The sequence below is a fragment of the Dysidea avara genome, chromosome 15 (assembly GCF_963678975.1).
Source record: "Dysidea avara chromosome 15, odDysAvar1.4, whole genome shotgun sequence".
Lineage (NCBI taxonomy): Eukaryota > Metazoa > Porifera > Demospongiae > Dictyoceratida > Dysideidae > Dysidea > Dysidea avara.
The window spans coordinates 3,189,633-3,213,876 of NC_089286.1; the positions used below are offsets into that span (position 1 = coordinate 3,189,633).

The following is a 24,244-nucleotide window of genomic DNA, read 5'->3' on the forward strand; positions in this document are numbered from 1 at the left end:
CTATTCTACTTGTTTAAATTTACAAATTTTTTCCCCTTAGTACTATTATTCATACTACCACACAGATACCATATATGGTGTGTTAGTAGTACCTGTCATGTAGGCAATGCATGTCATCAGACTCTACATGACATTAACATGATAACAAAAATAAGTGGATTTGTAAAATTTTAATTTACTGCCGTGCATTATAGCTATTTTTGTGTACTTAACTTGAAGCTATCTATATAGCACTAAAGTAATGGACGGTACTACACTCTTTACCACCGTACAACATGTACCCACTGTCACCACCTTCCTTAGTAACGTAAATTACTATTTTTATTACCAATACAAAGGCACTTAATTAATATTGAAAGAGATAGGCAGGAAGTGAGAGATTAAAGATGGCATAAAAAGTTACACATGTAGTAAGAAAACATATACCATACATAATAGGAAAAAAGCCGTAACAAAAAGGTTGTCAAAGCGAAAAAAGCTGCAACAAAAGGTTAAACTAACTAAATAAGACACTATCACTGGGATTTGATCAGGTAAACCCGTTCCTAGCTCCATGCTCTACCACTTGAACCATGCAAATACCACTTGTGGTTAGGAGTGCTCTAGAAGCTTCATTTAAAAGCGATGTAATTCTTAGATGATGAGTGCTTTGGTTAACACAGCAACAGCTTTGACACATGCATTGGTTAGTGAGATAATTGTCTGATGTCAAAGGAATGTAGACAGATGACTTTTCAGCTTTATATATATATATATATATAGATTGCAACTGTGGAAACACACATTATTTGTTCACACAAGGATTGCTGAGATCCAATAAACCCTGAAGGTACTCTCATTACACATGCAAACTTGCAGCTAGTAGCAATTGTAGTTTCAGGTTGTTAGATGGTTTCCTGATTCAATTGTGCCATTTTTCCCTTTAAAATTATTCATTTATTTAATTTGTTTTTACTGTGCAGAAATCACAAATGATTATAACGCACAGATATAATTACTTAAGTTGTTACAAAAATTATCCAGGGAAGGGGAATTAACTATATAGGGGGGAGGGGGTTCCAAAGTTTGATCACAGAGGGGGAAAAGGAAATTTATACGAGTCAATGTTTGTCGTCAGTTGCCTATAGTATCTTTTTCTTAATCGTGAATCATTAGGGGTAAAGTAATCTTTGGGGATATCAATAAGATCATTAATAATTTTATACACCATTATAAGTTTAGCTTTCTCTCTCTTCTTTGTTGTAAAGGAGGTAAGTTGAGTGTGCTTAGCATGCTAGTAACACTAGAGTGACGTGAAAACTCATTTAGGCAAAATCTGGCTGCTCTTCTCTGTACTGCTTCAATTTTATTAATATTATTTAAGGTATGGGGATCCCATACAGATGATGCATATTTAAGCACTGGCCTGACCATACTTCTGTAGCAGTTACATTTCACAGTGCTTGGACAGTGGCATAGGTTTCTGTAAATAAAGGCATTGATTTGATTAGCTTTATTGGTGATTGTTTGGATATGGTCATTGAAGGTAAGCTTGTTGTCAATGGTGACCCCTAGATATTTGGCAGATGAAACTTCCTTAATGGGAGAATTTTCAAGATAATATGTGTGCAAGATAGGATTGTGCTGGTTTGTTACTCTCAGGAACTCACATTTCAGGATATTGAATGTCATCTTCCATCTGTTGGCCCATTGAACAAGTAGGTCTAAGTCTTGTTGTAAACTTAAGCAGTCAGCAATTGATGTTATTCGAGAATACAACAATACATCATCTGCATACAGTTTGATCTTATTGTGGATGGAGAGAGGTAGGTCATTAATATAAATCAAAAACAATAGAGGGGCAAGAACTGTGCCTTGAGGTACACCAGAAAGGACCTGGGTGGTATCACTTTCGTGGTTATCTAGAATAACGTATTGTGAAAATGTATGGAGAGCCCTATATAAAAATGTATTATTTCAGTTTTAAAACACTGTGCACCAAAATTGCTAATTCCTACCCAATATATACTATCTAATCAAAAACAGCCAAGCTGTAAAAAAACAGTGTAGCCCTCAAAAAGGCTATGGTGAAAAAAGATGTGAAATCCAAGGTGGTGGCCAAGAAATGGCTGTGATGGTAGGTTAATGGTAAAAAATTTAATAATGACAATTCACGTGAATTTGGCAAAAAATTCACCTAAATTGCCGCTATTAAAATTTTTACCATTAACCTACCATCACAGCCATTTCTTGGCCGCCACCTTGGATTTCACATCTTTTTCACCATAGCCTTTTTGAGGGCCGCACTGTTTTTTTGCAGCTTGGCTGTTTTGGATTAGATTTCATTTCTTTTTGTATTTGTATACCACATAGGCTGGCTTTGGGACTTTTTTAACCTGTCTTTTTTTTCTTTACCACAGGAAGAAGAAAAGATGAAGCAGATGTACTTTAAATATTTTTGATTTTATCAGTAAAAGTACAAATTATATATATAATACATATATTTATTACAGAACTCTCCATGGTGGTTTCTTTGTAACTGAACACTCTACAAGGTGACTTCTTCTTGCTGCCCTCTCTACAGGGTGAATTGTTAGTAGCTGAACAATCTACAAGGTAACTTCTTCTAGCTGATCTCTCTACAGGGTGATTTGTTTGTAGCTGAACTACCTACAAGGTAACTTCTTCTAGCTGATCTCTCTACAGGGTGATTTGTTTGTAGCTGAATTCTGTGCAGGTGATTTGTTTGCAGCTGAGCTCTTTACAGAATGGTTTCTTGTAGCTGAACTCTCTACAAGGTAACTTCTTCTAACTGATCTTTCTACAGGGCAATTTGTTTGTGGTTGAATTTTCTACAGGGTGATTTCTTTGAAGCTGAACTCTCTACATGGTGGTTTCTTTGTAACTGAACTCTCTACAAAGTAATTTCTTCTAGCTGATCTCTCTACAGGGTGATTTGTTTGTAGCTGATCTCTCTACATGATGGTTTCTTTGTAGCTGAACTCTCTACAAGGTAACTTTTTCTAGCTGATCTCTCTACAGGGAGATTTGTTTGTAGCTTAACTCTCTACAGGTGATTTGTTTGCAGCTGAACTCTCTACATGATGGTTCTTTATAGCTGAACTCTCTACAAGGTAACTTCTTCTAACTGATCTCTCTACAAGGTAACTTCTTCTAGCTGATCTTTCTACAGGGAGATTTGTTTGTAGCTGAACTCTCTACAGGTGATTTATTTGCAGCTGAACTCTCTACATGATGGTTCTTTGTAGCTGAACTCTCTACAAGGTGACTTCTTCTAGCTGATCTTTCTACAGGGAGATTTGTTTGCATCTGAACTCTCTACATGATGGTTTCACTGAACTCTCTACAAGGTGACTTCTTCTAGCTGATCTTTCTAGAGGGTGATTTGTTTGTAGCTGAAATCTCTACAAGGAAACTTCTTCTAGCTGATCTCTCTACAGGGAGATTTGTTTGTAGCTGAACTCTCTATAGGTGATTTGTTTGCAGCTGAACTCTCTACAATATGGTTTCTTTGCAGCTAAACTCTACACAAGGTAACTTCTTCTAACTGATCTTTCTAGAGGGTGATTTGTTTGTAGCTGAACTCTCTACAAGGAAACTTCTTCTAGCTGATCTCTCTACAGGGAGATTTGTTTGTAGCTGAACTCTCTACAGGTGATTTGTTTGCAGCTGAACTCTCTACATGATGGTTTCTTTGTAGCTGAACTCTCTACAAGGTAATTTCTTTTAGCTGATGTCTCTACAAGGTCACTAGTTTGTAGCTGAACTCTCTACATGATGATTTCTTTGTAACTTAACTCTCTACTAGGAAACTTCTTCTAGCTGATCTCTCTACAGGGAGATTTGTTTGTAGCTGAACTCTCTACAGGTGATTTGTTTGCAGCTGAACTCTCTACATGATGGTTTCTTTGTAGCTGAACTCTCTACAAGGTAATTTCTTTTAGCTGATGTCTCTACAAGGTCACTAGTTTGTAGCTGAACTCTCTACATGATGATTTCTTTGTAACTGAACTCTCTACTAGGAAACTTCTTCTAGCTGATCTCTCTACAGGGAGATTTGTTTGTAGCTGAACTCTCTACAGGTGATTTGTTTGCAGCTGAACTCTCTACATGGTGGTTTCTTTGTAGCTGAACTCTCTACAAGGTAATTTCTTTTAGCTGATGTCTCTACAAGGTCACTAGTTTGTAGCTGAAGTCTCTACATGATGGTTTCTTTGTAACTGAACTCTCTACAAGGTGACTCCTTCTAGCTGATCTTTCTACAGGGTGATTTGTTTGTAGCTGAACTCTCTACAAGGAAACTTCTTCTAGCTGATCTCTCTACAGGGAGATTTGTTTGTAGCTGAACTCTCTACAGGTGTTTTGTTTGCAGCTGAACTCTCTACATGATGGTTTCTTTGTAGCTGAACTCTCTACAAGGTAATTTCTTCTAGCTGATCTTTCTACAGGGTGATTTGTTTGTAGCTGAACTCTCTACAAGGAAACTTCGTCTAGCTGATCTCTCTACAGGGAGATTTGCTTGTAGCTGAACTCTCTACATGTGATTTGTTTGCAGCTGAACTCTCTACATGATAGTTTCTCTGTAGCTGAACTCTCTAAAAGGTAACTTCTTTTAGCTGATGTCTCTACAAGGTCACTAGTTTGTAGCTGAACTTTCTACAAGATGATTTCTTTGTAACTGAACTCTCTGCAAGGTGACTTCTTCTAGCTGATCTCTCTACAGGGTGATTTGTTTGTAGCTGAACTCTCTACAAGGAAACTTCTTCTGGCTGATCTCTCTACAGGGAGATTTGTTTGTAGCTGAACTCTCTACAGGTGATTTGTTTGCAGCTAAACTCTCTACAAGATGGTTTCTTTGCAGCTGAACTCTCTACAAGGTAACTTCTTCTATTGATCTCTCTACAGGGCGATTTGTTTGTAGTTGAACTCTCTACATGGTAGTTTCTTTGTAGCTGAACTCTACAAGGTGATTTCTTCTAGCTGAACTATCCCTTTTCATAGTTGCATGAACTCCCTATAAGGTAAATTTTTCTAGCTGATCTCTCTACAGGGTGAATTGTTTGTAGCTGATCTCTCTTCAGGGTGACTTGTTTGTAGCTGATCTATACAGGTTACTTGTTTCTAGCTGATCTCTTGAATTCTCTTCAGGGTGACTGCTCTATTAGGATGACTGCTCTATTAGAGTATCTCGATCTCGCACTTGCTGCACCAAGTTGTTATAACTCCATGGCTTTAAGTCTGATTCTTCTACACCATTGAAGAGCCTTTCTAAGATGATTATTCCTTCTATACAGCGATTTTCAAAGCATACGCCCTAGCAGTTTATCTGGTAGGCGTGGCAAGTAGTCATTTTTTTTATTAGTTAATCGCGATTGCATAATTGTTACACAGTGTTGGTGTTTTCGTTGTATCTTCCTGGCTTTTAGCTCGATTTCTTTCAAACCACAAAAGGTTTGATAGTCCAGCGCCTAAGCCAAATATTCGTTCACTTTTTGATAAAAGCACCAATTTTTTTACAGGGTATATGGAGCATGCAGTAAGTGCTTTAAGAAGGGGAGGCACGTAAAAAGTCCTCAGGAACACCCCTTTTTGCACCCTGACAAGAAAACCATTTGTTACTATTAAAAATCAATCATGTTTCTATCAAGTTAACTGCTGGGCCTAGTACAAAGCATACAGCTGGAACATAATAGCCTATTAGTAATCTGTAAAAGAACAAATAGTTTTCTCACCTAGGCAGTAAACAAAATCACTAAAATTTCCATTTGCAGGGATTCTGTTAAAATTTTGGACCTTCAATACTGATGACTGTGTAGTACTATGTATAAGGATCATCCTGATGTGTATCGTTTTTTTATTAAAGGGGTATAACAAAAGTTATTTAATGCGAAAGTCACAGGTGGATATCTCAACAGAAAACCATGAACTACAGCAGTTCAATTATCAAGCACAGAGCTTGAACAAAAGGTCCCTTGTCCTTATACTGGGCACCATATGAAAGGTAATTAAATTTCTAGTTTAATGAAGGCAGTTGCAAGTTGTTTCAACATCTTGTTCTCAAGTTACAACGCTTTCAATTCAGTGTAATATAGTATAAGCAAGAAAAGCACAAGGATGTGTCATAAGGTACTTCTTAGTGCTCAAAATCTCACTTCATTGGAACCCAGCTCTTTTATGCTTATTTTGAGCATTATCACAGCACTAAGAAATACCTTAATACTCATCTGTGTGCTTTTCTTGCTTATGCTATATTACACTGAATTGAAAGCGTTGTAACTTGAGAACAAGATGTTGAAACAACTTGCAACTGCCTTCATTAAACTAGAAATTTAATTACCTTTCATATGGTGCCCAGTATAAGGACAAGGGACCTTTTGTTCAAGCTCTGTGCTTGATAATTGAACTGCTGTAGTTCATGGTTTTCTGTTGAGATATCCACCTGTGACTTTCGCATTAAATACCTTTTGTTATACTCCTTTAATAAAGAAACGATACACATCAGAATGATCCTTGTACATGGTACTACACAATCATCAGTATTGAAGGTCCAAAACTTTAACAGAATCCCTGCAAATGGACATTTTAGTGATTTTGTTTACTACCTAGGTGAGAAAACTATTTGTTTTTTTATAGATTACTAATAGGCTATTATGTTCCAGCTGTACGCTTTGTACTACTATGATACTAGGCCCAGCAGTTAACTTGATAGAAACATGATTGATTTTTAATAGTAACAAATGGTTTTCTTGTCAGGGTGCAAAAAAGGGTGTTCCTGAGGACTTTTTACGTGCCTCCCCTTCTTAAAACACTTAGTGCACGCTTCATATACTCTGTAAAAAAATTGGTGCTTTTATCAAAAAGTGAACGATTATGTCAATTTTAAGGGCTTATGTACTGCACTATGAGGTTCAATAGTTAATCTATTCACCCACCGATTCTCAGCATCTTCCCATATGCGGTTTACCGTGTAGGCGCGACAACATATTGGTATTATTTTTCGTGAATAATTGATCATACCTCTTTTCCGGTTTATCGTATCCTAGCCAAAGTTGGCAAATAAATGCGCCTTTATACCTCCCTTCTGTGTGCCAAATTTCAAGGCAATCGGATATAGCGTTTGCATTTTATAGCAGTTTTTGTAAGTGTGCGAAAAGAGGAAGAAAAATAAGAAGAAAAAAAAAACGAAGAAACTAAGCCAATTTTTGAAGTCGCATATCTCGGGAACGCTTGAAGCGATTTCGCTCTAATTTGGAATGTGGAGTGCTGAAGGCGGAGGGAGTGTCCACAGCAAAAATCGTCTTGTTTCATCAAGGCAGCACAGAGCTACGGAGGTGCGAAAATTGCATTTTCTTTCTTCCTGTCAATATACTCACAGGTGTTACGCGCCGGCTTCTTGGGCCGCACGATACACTACCGTGTGTCTTGATATATTTCTGCATGAGATCGGCAATCAACACTAAAAAGTGTATTTTCAAAATTTTTAAAATTAGGCTAGAATGTCTACTAGTGGACAACTATAATGCGAAAATGGTGTGCTTCAAAAAGGGGCCATGGAGTTATATATGCATGCATGAAAATTGTGTTTTCTTTATTCCTGTCACCATGGTGCACCAGCTGCCTTGGCCACACAACACTACTACTGTGTGTGCTGATGTCAATGTATTTTTATTGAAAATACTAAATGGTATGGTATAATATATGGTATGGTAGTACCAGCATTGAAACTGGGTCACTACTGCTGACCTGGACGACCCACTGACGAGGTTATGAACAGAATGAATTTAAACTGAGGTGTGTGTCAATTGGATCATATTTTAGGTAGTCTTGCTACGTTTTGGGCACTTGATTAGCATGCACACTACACTGCACACATTCTCAATACTAAGGTGGGAATGGCTCACAAAATAACCTGGCCTGCCACAAACGTAGACTATGATTTGTACACTATCACTTGATTAGTGGACATGGCTCCATAAAAGTTTGTAGACAGCTACAGACTAGGGCTGGGACGAATATTGAAATTTACCTTTGAATATTCGTTAATAAAATGTTCGAATATACGACGCTTAATTCGGTGTTAGCTTTCAAGTTACAGGTTTTATTGCATTTATACACATCCTTCTTAAGTTTTACCTTTCTATAAGCTTGACACCATTGGATTCAGTCACACGAGATCACTCCTGCCGCTATACCATCCCTTCCATCAGAACTGAAACCTTTACACACTCCTACCTACCCTCAACTACCAAGATGTGAAATAATCTCCCTGAGTCACTGGTGATGATCAACAATTTAGATGAATTTAAAGATAAACTAACACACTATTTGTTATAGCACTCATTTGATTATCTGTGTTGTATACTATGTATAAGGTTTACACAGTAATAATAATAATAAATTTAATAAGTTTGTAAGCATTTGGAAAGTGCATAGTAGCAGTACTGAATGACGCAATCGATCGATTGCAAATGGGCATGTCCGCTATACTGCAATCATTATTATTATTATTATTATTACTGTGTAGAACCTCACAGGGAGTATAAACACACAGATACAATTACAATTAAGTGGTAGTTATAACAAAACATGCTGTGATAGTTGATCCTTAAAACCAGTCAAGTTGTCTATCATCACTAGTGGCTCAGGTAGCTCATTCCACAGTTTGGTAGCAGAGGGTAGGAAAGAGTTGGCAAAAGTCTCAGTTCTGATTGGAGGGATGATGTAACGACAGGGGTGCCCTCGTGTAGCTGTAGTTAGTGGCAATAAGTTTACAGTGGTTTCAACAAATTCTTTTTCAATTTTGTAGAACAAAATCAGTTTTAGGTAATTTCGTCTACTTGCTAATGTGGACCAAGATAGATGATTCATCATGTTTGTGACACTGCTATACCGAAAATTGTCATTCATTACAAAGCATGCCACACTACGTTGTATCTTCTCTACTTGATAAGTTTGGCATTGTAGAAAGGGACACCACACTGGTGCAGCATATTCTAGAATTGGCCTGACTAGTGATTTATAGCAATTTGACTTTATGGCTTTTGGACACTGGTATATATTGCTTTGTAGAAATGCCTTTGCAGAGTTAGCTTTGGAACAGATATCATTGATGTGATCTTTCCAAGTAAGATGGCTGTTAATAGTAACTCCCAGATACTTGGCTGATGAAACTTGTTGCAGTTATTGGTCATAAATATACTGTAACTGTGTTTAAAGAAAGTTCTCTTGTTTGTTATTGTTAAGTGCACACATTTGGTAGAATTGAATTTCATTGACCATAAGTCAGCCCAGTGTTCTAGTTTGATCATGCATTAGTAAACACCAAGTGATGGCTAAAAGTATGCCTTCCATGTATTATCTATCACTTTATAAGGTGTTTTAAGGCTGCATCTATGGTAGCAAGCTGAACTGCGATGGTTTAAAAGTGGGCGTGGCACACAAAGATCGATCGCGAAGAGATGAACATTGATCATGCAAGAAGAATAAGCAGCTGCAATAAAGACAACGACATTTATTAGTAATTCTTTCATTGACTATGAGTGCATTATGAAGCTTTGAAGGACACTTTATAATTTGAAGTTTACTTAACCTTCGAACCCACGAAGCATTCGAAGCCCTTACTACAGACATGAGTTAGTGCATGCCTACAGACTGCAATCCACGCACCTACCAATAAATGGGAGTGGCTCAACATATGCTTGTAATCCTGATAAGTGGGCGTGGTTTACAAAAGAGCTGGGACTAGACTATGATGTGATAATATAACAAACGTCTAACTAATTTATTCATTTAGCATGTTTGGTTGTGTTAGTAGCCATCTATTAACCAGATTCAAGAAGTATTTATGGGTGTACGTTGTGCCATACTTGCTGCCATTTTATATTGTGACGACATTGCTTATTACATTCCTTTGTTACAACTCCATAATGCTAGAGTGATCAGACCCTTCCTCTTTATGCAAAGGGGTGGGCACCACCAGACTAGGTGTGACCCACTTACAGATATACTGACCCAGATTGGATCAGGTACTGTCCATATTCTTTAGGCAGTATCACATGTAAATCAGTTCCAATTACAAGGCTCTTTACTACCCTCATCTTTGCTCTTGTATAGAACACCCTATTGTTGACTACAAACAACTTTAATCTTTCACAAAACTTTGTGACAAACTCTTTCACACATTACGTAATTCTACAGTACATGTACCTAATGTAACTCCAAAACAAACAGTACCAATAATGTAATCTGATTCGGGTCACTTACTTTCTGTAACACATTACAATATTGAATGCCAGACCTTTCCTCTTTATGAGAAGGGGTGGGAACCCTACACTAGCCAGATGACCAGGGCAAAATGTGACCCAGATGACCTGACCTGGTTTCAACACTGGCTAGTACTGTATAACGTCTCACAAAAATACCTAGTGACTAATAACAGTCACAACCAGCCACACCACTCTTTATGACAACTTACAGTATTGGTCAAATATTCAGTACAAATTCACTATGCATTTTAATCATGTGTGGCTATAGATATAATATGATCACAACTGAGTGAATTTTGGTGGTTGCAAAGCTCCACCCCACCCGTCCTAGACATAGGTGGAGATTTGTAAGACTCACCTTTCCGGCAAATATTTTTACAATGCCCAACACTAGATGTACTCACCACCTTGGGGAATGTGGGGAATATGCATACAGTAGCTATATTTATTTTACTGTGTGGCAGATCTAGATGGGTTTCTGGGGTTTCAACAAAATCTCCCTTTTAAATTTAGCTCAGTTGCAGTCTAAATACATAAACATTATTGTACTGACAATTTGTCATATCGAACAACTATATACCACTGTATTTCAGTAGCATGCATGTAGCTGCACTTAACTGACACAATTTATAGTTATTAAACCCTCAGCAACACTTCACTTTTCACCTCCCACTGCATTAAAAACGATTGAGATACTTTGCAGACATTTGCTGTACTTTTGTCCATGGCAAAAATTCCAGCTGAAACAGGCATGTCCAATACATTTCGATTGAAAAACCGTTAAAAATTAAATTAATTATCGTGTACCACCTATCTTGAGTCTGTTTAGTAACTTTCCGAATTTGATACATGTAGAGAAATTCTCTGCGAGTACAATGATACCAAAAGAAATCCAATTCATGGTAATTTTTGCATGTCAAATGGCCTAAACCAATCGGGTGTAGCAAATTTCCCCCATACATTTTGTATTGGACATTTCGGGGGCATGCAATAAAAGGCGTAATACCCCACGACATGTGATAGATACTTCAGATTCCAAACCAGATTTGGAAAGAGCAGTGAATAGCGATTAAGATGAGCTAAGGCAGAAGGAAATCGGAGGAAATTTAACTGCATCATTTTAAGGTTGAAAATCACTTACTTTTACTATGGCAAATTGAATGGAGGATATTTGGAAGGGAATGCTATGAGGTATTTCGATGTCTTGACAGCCATTAACCTTCACTATATTAGTGATACAATGAAACAAAAGCACTGTGGATTAGTTCTGCAGGTTAGTTTGCAAAAATTAGTGTTCTGTGATTAAGCCAAATTGTGTCCGTGCCATGTAGCAAACTTCTTCATATGGGCAACATTTTTTCTCTCGCTTTTTAGGTTTTTTGTCTAAGTTTTTTTTTTAATGCACGTGTCAGACTCCGGCACTATATAATTTGCCCATTATTGTAATTGCTAAGGCCACTCCAAATAAATTCTCTGTTTCCCATCCTGGACTCAGGCATATTTGCATGCGGGCGGGCAGTCCATTTCCATTATTTCTGTATAAGATTGGCTAGCTTTTCAAGCCATTATTTGCCTGGCACTGCCAAAAAGGCTGCATAAAAGCATGCTTAAGCTTGTTCCTGCGTTTGTAAGTTGCAAAAATAACATAAACGTGAAGTTTGTGCTAACTTGATAGGATTGCTGACACGTGAGCTGACACTGTTTCAAGATAGCTTTTACTGAGCCTATCAGTATGCAAGAATAACCGGAAAATAATGGAAGAATACGGAATAATGGAATATTTAGAGCTGGTCAGTAGTAACCAGATGCGGGCGGTGGACGGGAAAAAGAGAATTTATTTGGAGAGGCATAACTAAAAGTCCGATCTCAGAAGTTTCCAGAGAAATGTCATCAGATGCCTTATTCAGCTATACCAACTTTCAGAAACCCCCTTTTAAAAATCCTAGCCGGATCCGCCACTGTGTAGCATCCTAAGTTTAGGATTACTCATAGCTAGCTACAATCCGCTAGAGGGGAGTGGGGCTTGACATTGATAAGTACATAAATTGTGATGCGTCAACCAGACTGGTTCTCTCGTGTTGGTAAGTACATGATTTTACCGTAGTCTATAATCTATGATGTTTTTAATATTTCCGGCTCACCCATAACGGAGGCCGAAGTTCCTTGTTGATCAGATGACAGGCTTCTCTCCAACAGTTCCGGAGGATCGTGATCAGTTCTGGGAGAGTCAAATGACATGTCGTACTCGCATCACAACTTGAATATATTCTTTAGAAGCAATAATTGATGAAACACGAAATGATTGAGAAGGGCGTGGCCAGCTAGACTAAAAAGCGCCTGCGCTACAACCAGTACTGGTTGCCCACGCAAATTATCACGTGATTGTGATCAATAATTTGCAAGAAAAGTATATCCCAGCTGGGGTTAGTATGTCTATGAGTAAAAGCTGCTTTTAGCTAAATCATGCACGTTCGCAGTTGTGGGATTGTCAGAAAATCAGTTTTTGCAAATTATTGATCACAATCACGTGATAATTTGCGTGGGTAACCAGTACTGGTTGTAGCGCAGGCGCTTTTAGTCTAGCTGGCCGCGCCCTTCTCAATCATTTCGTGTTTCATCAATTATTGCTTCTAAAGAATATACAGCGGTGCTTCCTGCCATATAGCTAATTTACCAGCTAGCTAACTATTGAGAACAAAAAATTCACTGCTCAGTTTTCTTAAATTCCAGTTAAACATTTACTTGGCTTCAACCATGTACAATAGCTAGAACGTGGCTAGCGCTTGCAACCTGGTGACTGGTATGACTTAAGATATATCTGACTCTCACGCATATATGTGGTTATAATCTTTATGAGCTGTGTAGCTTCCTACATCCATATTAGGTTAATCTTTGAGCACTGCTAGAGCATGATAGGCCAGTGCTTAAAATAATTCAGATTATGCCGGACAACCAATACTCCTAACACCATACCATGGGAACATTGAGCCTCCTAGGGTAATTTCAACACTTCCATGTGATCACTAGTTCTATTAGAGTATTTGACTGCTGTTGAAGTATATCTTTATTTTATTTTTCTTTATTATTAATTACTAGGTAGGCAGCACAGCTGGTTTGCCTAGGATGTAAATCACAGAACACATTACAATCAATGAGTTAAAGTATGTATGCTACATTGTGTATGTTACAGTTACTAATAATAAACAGTGCATGTGTTGATTACAATTACTATTCATAAATAATAAGTTACAGCATACAGTACATACATATAATTGCTAGTTATAATCAATCAGTGAGTTATAGTGCATATATTACAATAGAAAGAAAAAAAGAAAAGTTACGATAATATAGTTATACAATTAATAACTCACGTAGTTGATTAGTAAAATTATCTAGAGTAGCAGCTTCAATAGCAGAAATGGGTAGTAAATTCCAATCACGAAAGGATTTTATATCTCTTGAGAATGAAAAGTGAGCACCTTACATGAGTTAAGAGTGGGAATTGGTGCACTTCCTACTTGTGCACCCTTTCCCCAGGATCGGATCCCTGGGGTAATCTAGCAGCTATTATTATGCCTCCCCACTCCGGCTCCTAGCTAGATTGGCATATTTCACTTATTAGTGTACATGCTTCTCACACTAACCTTCTTTCCTTTACTTTAAAGTTTTAATGCTATGTAGCTAGACCATTGGATACCAGCAGGGGTGGATCTAGGATTTATAAAAGGGGGGCTAACTCAAGGTGCTAATTTGGTTGGAGGTGTGCTTTGCATGCTGGAACTATAGGGGGTCTGGGGGCCCCCAGGAAATTTTTGAAATAAAATACTGCAATTTGGAGACATTTCCACATAAAATGCATAGTTCTGCCTGTAGATATTTTATATACTGCCTTTAGATATATATGGCTCTCTGCAGCATTTGCTAATGAAAAGGTTTGGATAGGTTCAGAAAACCAAGCACATGATGCACCCTCTCACAATTGCATGCATGATAGAACAATAATGTTGAAACCAGGAAAATTTTGAAATTTGAACAATACGAGATTGAATCTGACAATGGAAATTGTGTACCTGAATTAAGTATACCAGTACTGGTAATAACTACAGAAGTAGATGAACAAGCCTTTTAAACAGACCAATGCACTTCATTTTATGTATAGGCGCAGGAAAATTTGGAAAATTCCATAACAGAACCAACTTTTTTGCTTACACTGAATGCTCTATTAGAGCAGTTAGGTGACTGTTCTATTAGAGTATCTCGATCTTGTACATTTCCAATGCTGATCCGGGTCTTTGTTGCATAACCTTTAGCATAAATTCATTAATAATTCCTTGGAAAGATGTTTATAAGGTGGGTTTATGAGTAGTTGTATTATTAGTGATCATATAATTATGCTAAGACACTAATTCCATTATAATCCTCAGCATATTGATCAAGTAAAGCCTAAAAGTGAAGGGGGGCTTCAGCCTCCAAAGCCCACCCCTAGATCCGAGTGCAATATTCCCTGACCCAGGTCCATTCATAATACATTTTGTTTGGAAATATATATTTACACTCCTAAAATGTTTAAGCTATTAGCTGTCACCCCTTAATATGTGTTATAACAGCAGTAATGCCTTCTTGTTCATTTGCAGTGTTGCTTAGAATTGCTAGTTGTCCGGAAGCTTTTTTATTTTTGAAGCATTTGTGCCAAATTGCATTTGCACTGTACTTAAGCATTTTGTAAATTACAATTGCTGTAAATTGCACACAGGAAGAGAGTGTATCTAATATACAATTCAAACAAACTCAGTCCGGCTAATGCTCATATTTAAAGGATTGCTTGCAAACTTATAAAAACTAAATTATTGTACAGTTTATGATCAAGTGCTTCACTTGTATATACTTGATTATAGGAGCATTCAATATTTTGAAACATGTTGCATTCATCCTTGTGTTTGTACTTCATAATTATCTCTTTGGAAATTGCTTGAGAATGTGTTTCAAACATTCGACCTACTGTTAGTGCCTGCCTCATGTCTGAGCTAAACAACATGACTTGGGAGGGCTGCAATTGTATGTAGTTATAACATCTGATGAGTCAAGTGATGCCAGCATGCTATGCAAATAATTATAATAAGTGTTCCTTTATACAATAAAAAATGTTATTTAATGGTTTTCTTTAAATCTGTTCCTGTATACAGATATTTAGTATAATCCCAATGAAATCACACTATTATATCAAAGAGTTTACAAATTAGCTACATGAATTGTATGTGAGGCTATAATATAGTGTAAGGCTATTACAGTAAAGTAAGGTGTGCAATGAAGTTGTCAAGTATTGATTGACAGACATTTATATAGTATATAGTATTGTAATTTAGTCTTTCATCACTTATTGTTGACCATATGCGCATGCGTGTTTCTAATACTTTAAGACAGACTATAGTGAGAACACGTGTTGTAGCTTCCTTCAGCGCTCCTGTGTTCTACGAGCAATCTACCGCTATACTTCACATTGGTGCTGTGACCGAAAGAGATGCCTGAGTGAGCTTCAACGCCTTCAAGCGAAACGCCGTGGCATTTAGGCCTAGTCTCGTGCCCAGACCGCTTTTTTTTCTCCGCCCCCACAAAAAGAAAAAAGCGGTCTGGGCACGAGACTAATTTAGGCCAGCGTCACCAAGTTGATTACGAAGGTGGAAGATATGATTTCCGCCGACCTGGAAGGCGTCAGCACCCAGTCTGTCTCAGAGTCAAGAAAGCTGCTAGCCGAAACTATTCTAGTCCAACTTAAGGCCACTCCAAGTAAATTCTCTGTTTCCCGTCCTAAACTCAAGCATATTTGCATGCGGGCGGGCAGTCCATTATTTCATTATAAGATTGGCTGCTTTTCAAGCCATTATTTGCCTGGCATAACCATAAAAAGCTGCATAATATGCTTAAGCTTGATCCTTCCTTTTTAAGTTGCAAAAATAACACTTGCGTGAAGTGTGGGCCAACTTGATGGTGACACGTGAGCTGACACCGTTTCGGGATGGCTTTTACGGAGCCTATCAGTATGCAAGAATAACCGGAAAATAATTGAAGAATACAGAATAATGCAAGTTTTAGAGCTGACAGTAACCAGATGCGGGCGGAAGATGGGAAACAGAATTTATTTGGAGTGGCCTAATCACAAGAAAGGACAAATCATGGAATTGGACGACGCAATTGGGGCGAAGATAGAAGTGGAACAGGAGTTCGAGGAGGAGATAACAACGGCGCCGATACATAACAGATAACTCTAGACGAGAATATCGCGTTTCTGTCGGAATTTATTCGAAAGGCTGGACTGTCGCCACCAGAACTCCAACGCCCTCCTCCGTCCGTGACACCTCAGATCTCCCCCCTGTCCACGCAGCCACCGCCAGAGACAAGCAACCAGACCGTCTCAGCGAGTTCTAATGTAGCTACAGCTGATTCACATGTGAGTACTAGTACACACGTGGGTATAAGTACACACACTTTAGGCGATAGTAGTAGGGTTCCCCAAGCAGTCGCCCGACTCCCAAAACAATCTCTGCCAACATTTAGCGGTGACCCACTCGAATGGCAAACATTTTGGGATTCGTTTGATGCTGCTATCAACAAGAATGCAGGTCTCAGTGGGGTGCAGAAGTTTACTTGCGTGGGCAAGTACAAGGGGATGCTGCTCGTGTCATTGCTGGGTTCCCACTTACTGATGACAATTATGCCCATGCTATTACACTACTCCAAGCTCGATATGGTCAACCACTTAAACTTATTAGTGCTCATGTGGAAGTATTACTCAACCTAGAGAAGCCTACCAACACCCTCTCTAGTTTATTGGCTTTCCATGACACCCTAGAACAACATATGAGATCACTCTCTTCATTAGGCAAGTCCTCAGAAGCATATGGCTCCTTGTTGACACCTTCAGTGTTAAGCAAACTTCCAACTGAAACGAAGAAACACATGGCCGTGATCATCCCAACTCAGAGTGGTCCATTGATGATGCCATGAGTGGCTTGCTTAAGGAAATCCAGATCCTTGACATAAGTCATCAGTATAGTGGAAGGCCTAGCATGCATGACAGCATTCTACCCCCCACTGCCTCATTCTACACACACACTGATAGAACATCCCATTCCCGTAACAGTCAGCAGAGAAAGCAGCCAGTGTGTACATTCTGCAAAGGCAACCATAAGGCTAATAATTGTAATGTAATTGTAGATCCCAAAGAGAGGTTGGCCATTGTGAAACGGGACAACCTTTTCTTTAATTGTCTTGCACAACACAAAGCATCCCAATGTAACTCTAGGTTTACTTGTAGAGAATATAAGAAACGTCATCACTCTAGCCTTTGCTGATGTTTTCCTGCTGACAGTAGACCCCCACAAGCCACTCCTCAACCCCCGCCAGTAAACCAACCAACAACAACAGAACAAACTTCAGGCCTTACCACATTGGCTTCTACTCCCCCGACTGCCCTCTACACAAGTGTCTGCTTGTTGGAAACTGCTATTGCCGAAGTATCATCATACACCACCACTGCTGAAGGCCACATTTTGTTTGATGAAGGGGCACAGCGTTCCTTCATCACACAACAGCTGGCTGATGAGCTGCATTTACAAATAACTAGCCATGAGACAATCTCTGTGTCTTCATTTGGAGCACAAGTTTCCCCATCTAGAACCCTAGCTATAGCTTCTATGTTTGTGCATGCCCTAAATGGCACTCGTATACAAATTTCAGTGTTAATTGTTCCAAAGCTTGCTGCACCAATCCGCAACTCAGTACGTGCTCATTTACATGCAATCCCCTACTTACAGCAACTACCATTGGCTCATCCAGTAACTGGAGATGAGAACTTTGATATTTCTGTTCTTATTGGAGCGGACCACTACTGGCACTTCATACAAGACCATATTGTGCGAGGGCCTGGACCAACTGCCGTGCAGTCCAAGCTGGGCTATCTTCTGTCAGGCCCACTCCAGTTGTCACAGCAAACCATGACAGCCAATCTACATGTTGCCATCTTTCACTGTACTAGTCAGTCTCTAGGTAAAGATATGTGCCTCTGGAATTCAGAATCTATTAGTACTACTGACACACACCTGAATGATACCTTTCTTCAGCAGTACATGAAGACTCACATTAGAGTACGTCCAGATGGGACATACAGCTTGCGTTTTCCATGGAAGGAAAACCAACCCCCTCTACCCTCCAACTTTTCAGTGTGTTCCAGACGAACCAGGTCCATGGCTCATCGATTAGCTAAGATGCCAGAGCTGTTGAGGCAGTATGGCGCTATTATTGTAGATCAAGAAAGGAAGGGCTTTATTGAATGGGTACCTGAAACTGACCGCACAAGCCGTGCACATTACATCCCTCACCATCTTGTGAGGAAGGAGTCATCCACTACCCCGATACGGATAGTGTACAACAGCAGTCCCATGGCTCCCCTAGCTTAAATGATTGTCTTCACGCAGGACCTCCCTTTCTTAATGACCTCAGTGCCATTCTGCTGCGGTTCAGACAACACAATCTTGCCTTTACAGCAGATATTGAGAAGGCATTTTTACATGTTTTCCTGGATGAGACCGACCGGGACTACACAAGGTTTCTATGGCTGTCAGACCCCAACAATTCGTATGGTTCCTTTGTCACTTACCAATTTAAGGTAGTGTTGTTTGGAGCCACCAGCTCCCCTTTTATGCTGAATGTCACCCTCAAATTTCACCTGACTCAGAACACTAATGCTACATCTGATGATCTACTCCACAACTTGTATGTGGACAATTTGGTGTCTGGATGTGACAGTGAAGAGGCAGCGATCCAGTACTTCACACTATCCCGATCGATACTAAGTAGTGCTGGATTCAATTTGCATTCGTGGTCCTCGAATTGCTCACTTCTCCAAACTACTGCATCTCAACACAAGGTTGCTGAACACAACAACCCAGTGAAGGTACTTGGTATGCTCTGGAATACTCAGGTGGATTCGATTCAACTATCACCATGCACTGTCAGTCCACTTGCAGTCACCAAGCGAGAAATCTTACGATGGTCCTCAACCATCTTTGACCCACTTGGCTTAATATCTCCTGTCACGATTTCAGCCAGACTGTTTCTTCAACAGTTGTGGCAAGATCACATTGGTTGGGACACCATATTGAGTGATGATCTTTGTACCAGATGGAAGGTGATTGCAGATGCCATCACAGGAGTCACCACATTATCGTTTCCCCGTAAGTACACCACTTCATTGTTTACACCTCACACCTTCCTCCATGTCTTCGCTGATGCCAGCCTTAAGGCTTATGGAGCTGTAGCATGCATCCAACAGGACCAAGGTTCACCCTCACTTGTGATGTCGAAGTCAAGGGCAGCTCCACTCAAGCAACTCACCCTGCCAAGGCTTGAGTTGAAGGCTGCTGTGCTTGCAGCCAAGCTTAGCTCCTTTGTCAAGACATCCTTGAACCTTGACTGTGCTGTGCAGCTTTGATCAGATAGTCAGATCGTCCTGCATTGGATAGCCAGCCATAAGCAACTACAGCCTTTCGTCAATCGCAGGGTTGAAGAGATTCGTGCCATCTCTTCCTGCTGGAAGTACTGCCCTTCAGCAGACAACCCAGCTGACCTCTTGACTAGAGGCATTACCGCTGAGCAGCTCAAGTCGTCAGATCTTTGGGTACATGGCCCAACATGGTTGCCTATACAGCCTGTCTGGCCAACCTGGGACCCTACAGAAGTTCTACTCGCCTGTCTAGAACTAGGATGTGCTGACCATATGTGCAGTGATCAGACTGAGTCTAGTGAAGGTCTGCCAGCCACAATAGCAAGAATTGTTGACATCAACAGCTACAGCAACCTATCCAAGCTGCTAGCGGTCACTGCGTATGTCTTTCGGTTCACCAACAATACCAAACACACATCCCCCAACTCAACCATGCATTTATCGCCAGTAGAACTCTCACTAGCTAATGTGAAATGGATCCATGCTGTTCAGCATGAGCAGTTCTCAACAGAAATCCAGAACTTGCAGTCACAGTCACAGCGACTCTCACTGGTGCGACAGCTGAGATTGTTTCTAGACAAGGACATGCTACTTAGGTGTGGTGGGCGAATACACAACGCCCCATTGTCTGAACTGGCAAAATTCCCAAACCTTTTGCCATCAAAACACCACTTTACCAACCTAGTAATACTGCAGGCACACACACAGCTACACCACAGTGGCGTCAATGCTACACTAACTTTGATACGCCAACGCTATTGGATACCCTCAGGCAGGCAGCGAGTACGGTCACTGCTTCGCAAGTGTGTTACCTGCAAGGGAGCTGCAGGTAAACCTTATGCTGCTCCAGACCCCCCACCACTAGTCAAGGATCGACTGAATGCCTCACGCCCATTTGAGGTTACTGGTGTGGATTATACAGGAGCTCTGTATGTCCGGAGCAACACTGGAGAGCAGAAGGTTTATGTTTGCCTCTTCACCTGTGCGGCGTCCAGAGCAATCCACCTTGAAATTGTGTGTGACTTAACCATGCAGTGTTTCTTACAGGCATTCCGCAGATTTGTTAGCCGGAGATCACTACCTAGATTGATGTTGTCAGACAATGCGTCCACCTACCAAGCTGCGGCGGAGGAGCTGCAGAAGTTATTCACATCTGCAGAATTAGCTGAGGACTTAGCCAGAGGAGGGGTCAAGTGGCACTTTATTCGTAAGAGAGCTCCCTGGTTTGGAGGTTTCTGGGAACGGTTGATAGGTCTCACCAAATCATCACTGAAGAAGGTATTGGGCAGAACACACGCTACCCTGGAAAGCCTCCAAACCATAATAGTTGAGGTGGAAGCCGTACTTAACAACAGACCCCTCACCTATGTGTCACCTGATGTTGAGGATATGGAACCGATTACACCATCCCATTTGCTACATGGTAGACCAATTGTTTCTCTACCCCACTATGATGTCCAGGACGATGAGCTGACTGATCCAACATATGGAGAGACTGTGGACATCAACAGAAGTGCTAAGGTTCATGCACAGTTACTTGCACACTTCTGGAACAGATGGAAGTTGGAATACTTAACTGCCTTACGGGAATTCCATAAGGCAACTGGTTGTAATACACAGGTAGTAAAGGTGGGTGACATTGTTCTCATTCATGACGATACCCCCAGAGTGCAATGGAAGTTAGCTGTGATTGAACAAGTCAACAAGGGAGCTGACGGACTCATTCGCTCAGCAAATGTTAGAACCTCCACAGGGAGAACTAATCGGCCGATAGCAAGATTGTATCCATTGGAAGTCACAGCCACAGAAACATCCACAACAACTAAGATATCTGGATTATGTGATAACCTGAGAGAGCAGTCAGCAATGCCAGCCCCACAACCTCAAGGGAGACCAGTTCGGCAAGCTGCCCTGCAGGGACGTCAGAAGGTACAGCAGTGGACTCACTCCTTGCTCGGCCCCCCGGAGGATGTCAAGTATTGATTGACAGACATTTATATAGTATATAGTATTGTAATTTAGTCTTTCATCACTAGACCATATGCGCATGCGTGTTTCTAATACTTTAAGACAGACTATAGTGAGAACACGTTTTGTAGCTTCCTTCAGCGCTCCTGTGTTCTACGAGCAATCTACCGCTATACTTCACAGAAGTGTTGCTCAAAGGAAGCCAGCACAAAAAGCTATGAAGGTACACAAAATACATGTACAGAAATCTGAGACATGAGACTCAAGACTATTGTGTCACAATTGCAGTAAAACTACGATGCTTACTATAGTATATTAGCTATTAACCTGCAAAGTTATTGACACGCATATATGCTCAACTTTGTCTCTCAGACTTGTATAATAGTATCAGTAACTAATAATATAAGCTGTTAGTACTCATGGGTAGCAGTAAAATTTGGGATAAATACAACAAGTGTTGCATTCAGGTCAAATATGCTCAAATTTGCCCAAAATGGAACTTCCCACCTATTATATATATGTTCTTCAGTGTTTCCATTATGCTTGCATTATGCTCTTAGCGGGTTAGCAACTTTTCTTACAATAATCTTGGAACATTTTAATCAGTGAATGCTTTATTAGAGTATTTCACTACAAAGTGACTGTTGTATTAGAGAATATCGATCTAAGGAGCTATGTGCAATGCATTTGGGTGTTCTACTGATCTACTTGAGTGAAATTAAGCTCCAAAGTTTGAAATATCTACCTAATATGCTAGCATTATGCTCAGGGGCGGATTTAGGGAGGGGGGCTAAGGGGGCTGTAGCCTCCCTTTCCTTTCTAAGTTAGTACTTGGCCAATAAAACCCTTAATCTTCTATGTGTATCAAAAGCAGACTTATTTCAGGAACTATGCACCACAACCAACACAAATAATGTCTATGTAACTACCTATTGTTCAACTCCATTCCAGGAGAGTATAGCTTCCTTTTCCTCAAGAGTTCTTCAAGAAAAGATTTCGATTGTGGGTTGCATTTTTAGATACAAAAGTTTTAATTGTGGGTTTTGTTTTATTCAGCAGTGCTTTCCACAATGAGGTGATTAGTGTGGTTTATATATTTTAAAATGAATTTATTATATGATTCAAGAATGGTATGATCAATTGGTATCACATTTCTTACAGTGTGACTTATTTTCTCCTTAGGCCACTCCAAATAAATTCTCTGTTTCCCGTCCTGGACTCAGGTATATTTGTATGCGGGCGGGCGGTCCATTTCCATTATTTCATTATAGCTTTTCAAGCCATTATTTGCCTGGCACAGCCAAAAAGGCTGCACAAAAGGATGTTCCTTCCTTTGTAAGTTGCAACAATAACACAAACGTGAAGTTTGTGCTGACTTGATAGCACAGCTGACACTGTTTCAAGATAGCTTTACTGAGCCTATCAGTATGCAAGAATAACCGGAAAATAATGGAAGAATACGGAATAATGGAATATTTAGAGCTGGCAGTAACCAGATGCGGGTGGTGGACGGGAAACAGAGAATTTATTTGGAGTGGCCTTATCAATCTGGATTTCGTCCATGTCATTCTACACAAGATGTGTTATTGTATGTTGTTGACTCCTGGCGTAAAGCTATTGATGAACGTAAATTTGTTGTAGCTGGATTTCTAGATCTGGCAAAAGCTTTTGACTGTGTTGATCATGGTATTTTGCTGAATAAGTTGGCCCATTATGGAGTTGTGGATGGTGCTCTTGCTTGGTTTAGGAGTTATTTTAGTAATCGACGGCAGTGTGTCCAAGTATGGTGGTTTTCAATCGAGGTGGGGTTTTATTGATGTGGGTGTTCCACAGGGCTCCATACTGGGGCCTGTGTTATTTTCTATATTTGTAAATGACCTGCCAGCTGTTGTGGAGCATAGTAGTATCAATATGTATGCTGATGACACAGAACTGCATTGTTCTGGTGATAAACTACAAAATGTTCAGAATGATCTTCAGTCAGATCTCTTTCGAGTTCAAGGCTGGTTACAAGCTAATAGACTACAACTGAATGTTACAAAATCTGTTATAATGTTGCTGGGATCCTGCAGCTGGCAGCAGCTGTAAAATTGTTATGTGTCTCTCTTGCTTAATGGTAAGACTCTTACTTGTGTTACTACCACTCGTTGTCTTGGAGTGATTATAGATCAGCATTTGACATGGAAGGCTCATGTTAGTTATGTTTTGAAGAAAGCTAGATACAAATTGTTTGCCTTGAATCATTTGAAGCCACTGCCAGATTACTTATTGTGTCAATTGTATCAGGCATTTGTGTTACCAGTATTTAATTATTGTGATGCTGTTTGGACACCTACATCTGTGCTACTTACAAAGCATCTGGAATGCATACATTCTCATTTTTTGAAAGGTATTTCAGCTTGCTCTTCTTATGTCAAGTTAACACTAGCAGAGAGGCGACGTTTTCACACTGCTGTGCAGGTGTTTAAAGTTTTACATTATCTGTCTCCTAGGTATTTAAAAGACTGGTTTG

At 39.8% G+C, this 24,244-nt stretch overlaps 2 protein-coding genes across 2 annotated transcripts in view; one reads left to right on the forward strand and one right to left on the reverse strand.

Moving 5' to 3' along the window:
* Positions 1-12,586, reverse strand: part of LOC136245489 (uncharacterized) — a 108,460-nt gene extending 95,874 nt beyond the window's left edge. The window contains exon 1 of the mRNA XM_066037030.1: positions 12,407-12,586. Within this exon, the coding sequence (XP_065893102.1) occupies positions 12,407-12,503 (97 nt within the window). The 5' untranslated portion in view covers positions 12,504-12,586. The remainder of the gene's footprint in view (positions 1-12,406) is intronic.
* Positions 12,587-13,683: 1,097 nt separating this feature from the next.
* On the forward strand, positions 13,684-21,747 carry LOC136245211 (uncharacterized). The gene is made up of 4 exons (XM_066036708.1): positions 13,684-13,736; positions 17,632-18,695; positions 18,737-19,735; positions 19,784-21,747. The coding sequence occupies exons 1-4, from the start codon at positions 13,684-13,686 to the stop codon at positions 21,745-21,747; spliced, it is 4,080 nt and encodes a 1,359-aa protein (XP_065892780.1).
* The last annotated feature ends 2,497 nt before the right edge of the window (positions 21,748-24,244 follow it).